We start from the raw sequence: 11,491 nt of genomic DNA on the forward strand, positions 1-11,491 counted from the left end.
CATTGTGTGTGAAACAGGAAAACAACATCTTTAAGACAGAAGGAACTTTGCAGATATTAATATATGCTAACACCAACACATTGCTCTTTATTGCATGGAATAAACTTAATTACCTTATTTAGTGACATGAGAGTCCAAATAGTAGAAACAGCTTTCAGTTAAATGCACCCCTGCAAGGTAAAATCACAATAATGGACATTTTGTTAAAGTCTCACTTAAAGTGTAAACCAAAACAAACCATTATTGTTATATAGATTTAACTCGGATAATAATAATTAAAATTTCCCATGCTGCCCACCTACCGTCCCTACGGACTTTCAACCCATTATTGAGAAACACTGCATTAGATGGAGCAAGATTGTTAGTACAGCACATTGAAAATATTTTCAAACCAACTTACTCCAAACTTTGGTTTGCTCGGTGATGAAACACAGAAAGGATAAAGTGACATGTATTAACTTGATGTGAAGATATTTTGCTTGATCAGCGTCTGTTGCAGAGAAGAGATGATACATCCAAAGTAGAATGCCCTTTGTTTTCTCAAAAAAGATACGGTATATTTATTTACAATCAGCAGTATGTAAAAAATGTTACAAAGTCTTGACGTTGAAAAAATTAAGACTGAGCTGGGCTGAAGGTTCAGATCTACTTCCTGGTATGGCTGGTAGCACACACACACAACAGGACACAGAGCAGCACCTCAGTTATCGGTGGAGAATCGTTCTTTTCACAAAGACACTTAGAAGTCCATAGAGCTATGAGCCAAGTAATCTTTCCGCCCGATGTTGGTGACCTGCTTTGTCTGCATGGCCTCCAACTTGGGACAGTCCGTAATACGATGACCAAGACCACCACAAAATGTACAGCCCCTCTCCCCTGTAAAAACACAAGAATCCTGTGTTAAGACAAGCATGGTCAAACACTCCACCACAACTTTAAATGGCTCACCTCCAATATCAAGCATGGTTTCATCTCCTGATTGGAGCACTTGGAGTACTGGTGGGACTTTTTGCTTGGCTTCAATGAGAATGGCCTTCAAATCCATCAACACTGACTCATCTGTGAGGGGAAACATACATGGATTTCTGCCATTATCATCCAATGATATTGTCTATAATAGTTTCATACAGTTATGCCCAAAGTTAGTATGGCCAAATTGAGAATTTTTGTTGAGTTGGTATATTCTGACTTGAAAGTGGCAAAAGTCAAGCTTGTATTGACAAAATTATACTATTTGACATTTATGTCAAAATGTAATAATGAATGAAGATAGTAAACCTACTTTTTTTTAATCAACGTCTTAGTCTTTTGATATTTTCTTGTACAATGTCCAGTTAAAAGATACCCAATCAGCAAATTTTACATTTAAACTTCAAATTTGGCCCGAGGGATGAAGTATTTTTTTTAATTTTTGTTTTATTATCGGTGCTCTTCCTTACCACAGCCTTTATTGATGAACGTTGTAGCGATGCCAGTTTGACCAGATCGTCCTGTTCTTCCAATTCTGTGGACTGAAAACACACAGAAATAGTTTAAGGGTTACATTCATGGCAAATATGATTAATCAATTTTGCAATGTTGAATTGAAAGTCTAAACATCTAAGATGCTAATTTTTGCTCTGACAGTCAGTGCTAAAAAAAAAAAAAAAATAATCATGGCAATTTTCTAAATGGACATTTTGGAACCCCTTTTGTCTAAGCTGCTTCTGGAGAGACTGCTTGGCTGCCAGATTCGGTCCGCCGAGATGGATTATGATATAGGACCTGCTATACATGTTTCATTTATGATGAATATTTAAAACCCTCTTCGATCTTACATACTATGTCCTAGAGGCTATTTGAAGAAATGTCCACTTTGGTCCAGATTTAGCACATAAGTCATGGTTTGTTCTAACATAAATCCAACCGTCAACATCAACAGGAAGCGTATTCAAATGTTATTTAGGATGCACTATAAGGACAAAAGTATTGGGACAACTAGACATTACATCTACTAGAAGAAAGAATGAAAGAAAAGTCAGAGTTGCTTTGTAGCTATAAAAAAAATGTTCCACTCTTCTAGGGAAAAAAAAGGATTTTGTGATGTATGTGAGAAATGTTGTACTTTTTGAGGTCAGATGTCACCAACTCTGTTTATTTTAATCTAACGCAGTTTGCTGCACCATAAAATGGGCATTTCAAAATGATTGATTGAGGGGAAATAAAAAGATTGGACCAACTCTTGCATTACCTGATTAAGAAGTCTTACATAAAACCTAACCAAGATACTGTGGCAGTGTGAAGAGAAGACAACCCAACATTGTCTAAACAATTGGAACAATTTCCCTTGTGGATCATTAAAGTTTGTCTAAGTCTAAGTCTAAAGTGATGCACACTTTCAACGCAACAAAGCATTGCAGTGTTTCCCACACATTCATTTATTTGTGGCGGCACGCCACGAAAGAATTACGTCCGCCACAAATAGATTTTTCGGCTTTTTTTTTTTTGTGTCCTGTCCAGCTTCTCAGGCAAATCATACACCGGTAGTTGATGTAGATGCCCATATGGGCTGTTCAGATTTACTTTACAAAAGAGAAGTGTAGGATACTTCTCTTGTTGCCTTATTTGTATTTGACCACTACTGTTTTCTGTTTATTTGTTACTGACTGTGGCAGGACACCTCTGCCTCTGTTTCACTTTATGTTGCTGGTAAATAATATGGTTGTAGTAGTAGGCTAAAGTTAAATTATTTAGAATGCACTAATTAAAGGGGCAGAGCTTTAAGAGACATTTTAGCTTTTATATTTTATAAGATATTTTTTGTAAGAACCACAATAAATATATTTCAATGAATAACTTATTGTTCAAATCTGTATATAAATATGTACATAAAGTGTTGTAATTATATTGTAAAATGGATGGATGGATGGATGGACGGACGTTTAAAACAAAACTGTTATTATTAATTAGTAAATATAAATTTTTTGAGCCTTTTTAGAGAAAATCATATCATTGTAGTAAATTATGCAAATTACTCAATGATGTCATGGTGACCACGCCCATAGCCACGCCCCCACCGCCACAGGTATCTTGGCAGTTTATGGGAAACACTGCACTGTATTGGATCAGGCTTGCTCTTGTTTTTATGCATATTTGAAATAAAAATATATCAATCAATCAATAAACACACACTATTATCTCACCATAGTTTTCAATCTCCTCAGGCATGTCATAGTTGACTACATGCTGGATGGCTGGGAAATCCAAACCCTTGGAGGCCACATCTGTGGCCACGAGGACGTCTTTCTTGCCTTCTTTGAATGCTTCTATGGCTTTTGTTCTTTCCTCTTGGTCTACAATAGAAGAGAGCATTTGAAGTTAACTTGGAACATGTCAAAAAAACATTGAACACAATTCCCCTGAGCACCTGCTGTGACAGATACAATATTGACCTCTAGTGGTAATGATGTGAAGCTGCAGGCACCGTTTTAGATTTTGTAATGAACACTGTGTATACCTTTTCCTCCATGGATGGCCACAGCCTCCACACCTTTCAGTAGCAGATACTCATGGATGGCATCTACATCAGCTTTTTTCTCAGCAAATATCAAAACCTGTTGAAATGAAAAGGAGTTTGACTTTTACCAAATGTGAATTAATTTCACGTGTGTCAGAGCAGTACGGCGGTATGGTACTAACAGGAGGTGTCGTTTTCTGCAGACACTCTAACAGATACACCATCTTTGCCTCCTCTTTGACGTACTCCACTTCCTATTGGTACAAACAAGTCAAGAATCAGGGTCAACTCTAATTTAAAAGGTTAGTGTTGATTGAATGCTGACATAACGAAGCACAAACCTGTATGACATCCAAGCTGGCAGCCCCGGCTCTACCCACGTTAATTGTGATGGGTTTGACCAGAGCACTCTTGGCAAAATTCTGGATCTTCTTGGGCATGGTTGCACTGAAAAGCAAGGTTTGCCTTTGACCCTATAGGAAGAATACATTTATACTAAATTTCCAGCTATTTCAGCGAGTTACAGATGCACTGCCTCCATTAGATTTGTATTCAATTGAAATACTAACAAATTATATCTTTAATGTGATTTCTAGGGCTGCAGCAATAGATTATTTTATTAATCGGGTAATCTATTGATTAGTTTGTTCAATTAATCGAGTAATGGATAAAACCTACTTTATAGTCTGAATGCGTATTTTAGGAAAAATAGTTTGAATAACACATTTTCTGCTTGCTATATAACCTTCATTTCTTTCCCTTATAAACCCACATCATCAACATTGAAATTACACTTTTGTGGGCATTAAGTTTGAGCAATATAGACTATATAGTATGTGAATGATATAAATTTGGCTGACAATATACATTTAATTGAGTAATAGCAAAACAGGCTACACTACAGACAGTAGGAGGATACAATAAGCCAAGTTAACGGTTGGGCAGATCAATAAAAATATCAACAGTAACGATACCAAGTCTAGTATCAGCGTATGGTCAATATAATGATTTTAGATCTATATTATTTATTGTTACAAAATATATATTTTTGTCATTTTTGTTATTGTTTACAAACACAGGAAATAAGCCCGTGATCACAGATGAGCAGAAACCAATATTAATTTGATATTGTTACACCGTCATCCTGTGTTTTATCATCAAAAACTAATGTAAAGTATCAAACAACAGAAGAGTATGTGCTTAGTACATTTTAACAGAAGTGTAGATAGAACAGTGTGACAACAGAAAGTATCCAGATATCAAGAGCAAATTAGCAAGTAGATTAATAATAGCAGCGTTTCCCCTAATGTAATTGATCGTGGCACACTGCCACACCAAAATAAACGCTGTAACGCCTTAAAAATTTGTGTTTTTACGTGAAAACAAATTAAAGTAGTACAATGTAGTCTAGCCTCCAGAAAAAGTCACACAAAGTCTGACGCTCTTTTTAAATTTTATTACCAATCTGGCAATTCCAACACGTATTTCCTCCCGTGCACACACGTCCCGTTTCCGTGTTTCATTCCCAGACACATAACACTTCCACATTCTATGCCAACATGGTGTGTTCACAACCATGGGAACAATAGACATCAATAATAAACGGAGGCAACATTAACACCAGTAGGTAGTTACAGTACGGAGACATATAGCCTATTATTTGCGCACTACAACTGACCACCAGAACAGCACTGACGAAACCAGATGTGATGACGTAGGCAATATGCACGGGATTGTCTGGAGCTCAGGCAGCATGTCTGCAATGTGGAAGTACTGTAATATATCCGAGATATATGCAGTGTCCTTCCAGTTAGTCCTTTCAAGTTACCGGAAGTAGAATTGCCGTTCAGTCTTCTAGCCGCCCATAGCATTCACCATTCATCACTCCAAGCAACATTTGTAAGTTCTTCCAAATATTTTAAACTGTTTATACTAACAAAACCGTACTATGATGTTTGTAGAAGTGTTTTCATGCATATTTGTACGTGCTATCGCAAAGTAATGAAGCGTGCGTCGTTTGCATTAGCTAATATGCTAACATGTTTACGAGTGCCTGTATTAGTATTATTAATTTACAACTGCATTCTTTTTGTATTGTTTCAGTTTGACAAATTCCTTGTAAATTCGACGAAACATCGCCGTGGAACTATTTAGTCTGTTTAGCTGATTGGAGAGCGAGCTTCAGCAGCTAGTGGGTCCATGACAATGACTGTAGTTTCATCAGCCATTTTACTGCCCTGTTACAGACACCTTTTGGAAACAATTAAGGTATTTATTTACAAAATATTTGTGTAAATATCTTATTTCGCAACATATACATATGCGGCTTATATGCAGATTCAGCTAATATATGGAAAAATAAAATGTTTCCCTAAAATTTTGTGGGTGCGGCTTAAAACCCCGGTGCGTTCTGTAGTCGACAATACGTTAAGTGTATTTTTGATTCCTAGAAAAGTATGCACATTATGGTGACCACACCCCTAGCCATGTCACCACCGCCACCGGTATCTCAGCAATCAAGGGAAAACCCTGAATAGTTTCGTGAAAATAATACAACTGTAAATGAGGCTATGTGTAACCAAAAGGTTGAAACTTATATATTGTGCTAAGTAAATATACCAATAACAGAAGAGGGCTTTACCTTGAAATAGGAAAAGATGGTCCTGATGTCCTCCTCAAAGCCCATGTCAATCATCCTGTCAGCCTCATCTAATGACAAGTAGCGACAGATGTCCAGACTCACCATCTTCTTCTGTAACAAGTCCATGAGACGACCGGGTGTGGCGACCATCATGTGCACACCACTGCAAACATGGAGACGCACAAGGTCTGATTGCGTGCATCTGAATCTCATTATATGCTCAATCACAAAGTAACCAAACCTTACTGATATCTTCGAAAACTAAAGGTTTCTTCTTCTGGGGTTTTAAATAAAAAACAAGTGACCTCCTACTGCTTCTTACACTTACTGTTTCACAACCTCCATTTGCTCCTTGACTGACATCCCTCCAATGCAGAGAGCCGTTCGAAGCTGAGGGGCTCCCTCCTCCTCTAGCAACTTGCAATAGTATTCAATGATGCCGTGTGTCTGTCTTGCGAGCTCTCGCTGGGAAAAAGGGAGAGGTATAACAAAATAGTTACAACATTGTCCCATTCATTATTTAGCGCTGTATGAAAGGTAATTTTAACCAATGAACTCAATAAGATACAGAGGCTATGTCTTACTGAAGGACAGATGATGAGTCCATACGGACCCTCTCTCTTAAAGAAGGGCAGCCTCTTCTCCTGCTCCAGAGAAAACATGATGATGGGTAACGTGAAGACCAACGTTTTGCCCGAGCCAGTGAAGGCGATGCCGATCATGTCACGACCTGACAGACTACAAGCACAGTCATTTCATTGATGTGTGCAGTAATTACACACAGTTGTAAATGTGTCCTGAGAGATCCAGGCCTACATTGATGAGTCATGTTAAGAAACCTTTACAAAGAAAATATTGCGCAGTTTTGCTTGACAACGTCAGAGAGAAATTAGGTCAACAGTGTGTTTATTAATGTTGAAAATTTCTACCCTGCCAAACTTCAGCTACAATAGAATGAACAGACTGTAAAATGTACATGTTTCCCTAACGAACAGAATGGTAATTCAAGTCCAGACTTTTCATTGTAGCTTTGCATAGCTCACTTACACTGTCGGGATTCCTTGAATTTGAATCGGCGTCGGATGTACGATTCCTTTCTTCTTCAAACCTTTTAGAATAGCTGTAAATAAACGTAGATTTGTTGGCAGACAGTATCTTTAAGGTTTTTTTTTGTGTGTGTGTGTGAACCAGCAAATGGAGTCAAACCTGGGGGTAACTTCATCTCTCTGAAGCTTTTTATTGGAGGAGGGATGCCGTCTCCGTCAACCAGGATGTGAAACTTCTTCCTGACACGCTCATTTCTGGTCTCTGGCATATTCAGGATGTACCGAGGAGCCTTCCAGCTACAAAGAACAGTCAGGATTTAACACAAGCTACAAACTTTGGTAAATGTATAAAGAATTAACAAATAAAACGCATACCTTGTTTTGATTGGATCATCATATATGATACCCTTGGCCATTTCCTTCACAGACATCAAAGCTAGTAGAGAAATGGATGTGTTGTCAATATTGGGAATTTAGCTTGTTTGAATTCTTCACATCAGTAATGAATTATTACCTCTTCCCTCTGCGACACTTTCAAGAATCTTCTCTTCCTCTTTCAGTTGCTTCTCCTTGGCTGACTCTTTACGTGCTATAAACGCAAAACAAAAAAAACATTTTAGAAAATGTGCAAAGTTCGAAAGAAACTTTCAAAATCCCAAAGGGGATCCGGCTTGAAATGGAGACCTTCTGCTTTTTCCTTAAGGTGCTGATGCTGGTCCAAGAGACTGACATTGGAGCGCGGACCAAGTCCTTCATCCTCATCCCTTTGCTCCTCTCCGCTGTCTCTGTGCTCGTCATCCACCGCTTTACCACGGAGGCGTAACATCTTCTGAATCTGCCATTTGAGCAGCAGATGTGTTTGTGATAACTTTCTATTCCAAGTCAAGTACACACATAAAGACTCGCCAATAAGATGACTTACCATTTGTTGTTTTCTGATTTTGACTGGAACATAGGGAACATAGTCATCATCCTCCGACCCCTTTGAGTCAGAACTGTCATCCTCTCCATGGGATCGCTGTCGGAAGATAAATAAAACTGGAATTAATACATACTTTTTGGCTTTGCAAAAGTACACGAAAGAAAAGAAAACACGACTTTTACAGATGACATTGATTGATAATTCTATAGAGTGGTTATGATACAATATATATAATAAACTGGAATAGTATACCTTTATTCATCTAAATTATAAAGTACACAGATTTCATCGCGTGCTATGTTAGCTACAAAGAACGGAATATGTCTCACCCCGACTTAAACAAGTTGAAAAACTTATTCGGGTGTTACCATTTAGTGGTCAATTGTACGGAATATGTACTTTACTGTGCAACCTACTAATAAAAGTCTCAATCAATCAATCAATCACTAAAGCACAATTTCCTTAATGTTAAAGGGGTCATTTATAACACAAATAGATTGAGTAGAAATCGACAGAGTAAAATAAACCACATTTTTGTGGAATAATGGTTGATGAAAGGAACTGGAAATCTCATTAAAAAATATACAACATATAGTGACAAGAAATATTTCAATAATGAATAAAGCAATTTCGTTGTGGACCAAAAATCAGTTTGAATGAAGCAATTCCGTTGTAGACTAAAAATCACTTTATATTCTCTACTGTTTGCTAGTGTTATCGTATCTGAATTAATACACAGAGATATGGGGAAATAATTAAAAAAGTGCACTTAATTCACTAATCTTGTTACAATAAAAGGTTTGTTAAAATAATGATATCGAATATTGAAAAAATACAAACCCTTTTATTAAGAGTTTGTCCAACTCAAAACATTCAGATCTCATTATTCCCTTCTCCTCTGGTGTACCCCAAGGTTCTGTCCTCGCTCGGACCCCTCCTGTTTATCATCTACCTTCTCCCTCTTGGCCGTTTTTTCCATAAACATAACATTCAATTGCATTGCTATGCAGATGACACCCAGCTCTACCTGTCCTCCAAACCCACCATGTCTCTCCCTCTTCGATTGCCTTCAGGAAATCAGGTCCTGGTTCTCTTATAACTTTCTCAAACTAAATAGTGATAAAACTGAACTCCTCCTTATTGGTACAAATTCCACCCTCTCTAAAATAAATGCCTTTTCCATCTCCATTGACAATTCAACAGTTTCCCCCTCTCCCTAGGTCAAGAGTCTGGGTGTCATCCTGGATAGCACCTTATCATTCAAGTCCAATAATCAATAATGTCACTCGGTCAGCATACTTCCATCTACGCAATATCTCTCGCCTACGCTCATCTCTCTCCCTCAGCAGTGCTGAATTTCTGGTTCACACCCTGGTCCCATCCCGTTTGGACTACTGTAATTCTCTACTCTTTGGTTTACCTCACCTCTGAAACTCTCTGCCCCTGGACATTTGACACTCCTCTTTCATTGCCACCTTCAAATCTCGCCTGAAAACATATCTTTTTAAACTAGCCTACTCACGTTAATTAGTTGCCCCCATGTCACTTCCCATTTGCACTGTTCTTATTATGTATTTACATTTTTTTTTTTACAGTTGATTGATTAAGACTTTTATTAGTAGGTTGCACAGTTGCACATGTTTGTCACATGACTTTTAAAGTGAACTTGAGTGCTGAGAAAGGCACCCATTAATAAAATGAATTATTAATATTGAATCCAAAATCTTCAATTATTCTGTGCATTTGCAAACTGCCACAGCACACTAGTGTACCATGAGATGTTGTCTGGTGTGCCGTGGGAGATCATGTAATTTCACCTAATTGGGTTAAAAATATTTCTTGCAAACCAGTAATTATAATCCGCAAATGTGCCGTTGTCGAGTGTCTGCGCTGTCTAGAGATCGGCAGAGTAACCATGTAATACTCTTCCATATCAGTAGAGGCAGCAGGTAGCTAATTGCTTTGAGGATGTTGGGAACATGGTTTGTCGTGATCACAATATGCAGACGACAGTGGGAGGCAGTGTGCAGGTAAAAAGGTGTCTAATTCTTAAACCAAAAATAAACAAAAGGCAAGTGCCGCTAAGAAAAGGCATTGAAGCTTCGGGATGGCTATGCAAAACGAAGCTAAAACTGAACTGGCTGCAAAGCAAACAAAAACAGAATGCTGGACGACAGCAAAGACTTGCAGCGTGTGGAGCAGCAGATGGCGTCCACAAAGTACATCCGTACATGACATGACAATCAACAACAAAATAGGAGCGCAAGACAAAAACTAAAATACTACACACGGGAAAACACCAAAAAACTCCAAATAAGTCACAGCGCGATGTTGATTTGCGAGAATGACTTTTTACTGTCAATGTCGGCTGCTGAGTTTCATTTATTAATATTTTCTGTTGGTGGTGTGCCTCGAGATTTTTTCAATGAAAAATATGTGCCTTGGCTCAGAAAAGGTTGAAAAACAGTGTACTAATCTAATGCTGTTTAAAAGGATGTTCAAACTAAAACTGCTTCGAATGTAAAAAAAGAAAAATTGTGGGAAACATCTAGAAGTTTATTGAAAATGAGATGTTATTCATCTAATTGACTCAACTACATATGGAATTGAACTGCTGTATATGATGATTTGATGACTATAAATTGAAAAAGGGGTAGGATTAAATAAGTTTTGCTTCTTCCTACTTATTTTGGCACATGTTGAAAAGAGAAATGAGAATATGTAAATTATATGACGTTTTACATTGTAACTGCACCCAAACAATTTAATGCACGTCGTAGCTAAATTCGTAGAACTGTTATATAATGTAAGGTTTTTGAACACACACATATTACACTAAACAGGTCAACAGCGTCAAATACTTAGTAAACATGCTTACTCAATACAAGTGTTGCTATATATGCTATTAGCTAATGGTAACGTAGCTTGTTCTGTAGCCGAAAGAATGAGGGCTTTTAGTTTAATCTTACCTTTTTAAATCGATTGTCGTCTTCCATTTTAATTTAATTGATGGTGAAATGTGACATACAATTTTTAAACTATCCAGATTTGGACAAAAAGTGCATCTATGCCGTACGATTACGAGTCAGGGCATTATGGGAAATAAAGTAAGGAAAGCGAAACGGTTCAAACGCAAACAACAGTGAGTGACGTCACACAATGGCAGCGAACATTCCAAGAAACCAAACGCCACACTTAATTGTATTTCTGCCATAACTGTATCATTTTAATCTTTCGGAACGAAAGATTTTTCAGTCTCAAAAGTGATATTTGCTTAATAGAACAAAACAGCCAACATAATCTTGGCTATTATTGGTATAGCATAAATCTGCATTTAAAGTTAAAAGTTAAAGTACCACTGATTGTCACACACACACTAGGTGTGG

The 11,491-nt window shown here is 37.6% G+C and overlaps 1 protein-coding gene across 1 annotated transcript; it reads right to left on the bottom strand.

The window, feature by feature from the left end:
* Window positions 1-531: 531 nt before the first annotated feature.
* LOC133647999 (probable ATP-dependent RNA helicase DDX41) lies at window positions 532-11,237 on the bottom strand. Its single transcript, XM_062043767.1, has 17 exons — window positions 11,075-11,237; window positions 8,106-8,201; window positions 7,868-8,018; window positions 7,698-7,772; window positions 7,559-7,619; window positions 7,344-7,480; window positions 7,185-7,257; window positions 6,722-6,875; window positions 6,466-6,602; window positions 6,138-6,300; window positions 3,838-3,969; window positions 3,679-3,750; window positions 3,497-3,593; window positions 3,183-3,332; window positions 1,440-1,511; window positions 949-1,059; window positions 532-876 (listed from the first exon to the last, which is right to left on the bottom strand). The coding sequence occupies exons 1-17, from the start codon at window positions 11,099-11,101 to the stop codon at window positions 740-742; spliced, it is 1,845 nt and encodes a 614-aa protein (XP_061899751.1). The 5' UTR covers window positions 11,102-11,237; the 3' UTR covers window positions 532-739.
* Window positions 11,238-11,491: the final 254 nt, after the last annotated feature.

Source organism: Entelurus aequoreus, linkage group LG04 (assembly GCF_033978785.1).
Source record: "Entelurus aequoreus isolate RoL-2023_Sb linkage group LG04, RoL_Eaeq_v1.1, whole genome shotgun sequence".
Taxonomy (NCBI): Eukaryota; Metazoa; Chordata; class Actinopteri; order Syngnathiformes; family Syngnathidae; genus Entelurus; species Entelurus aequoreus.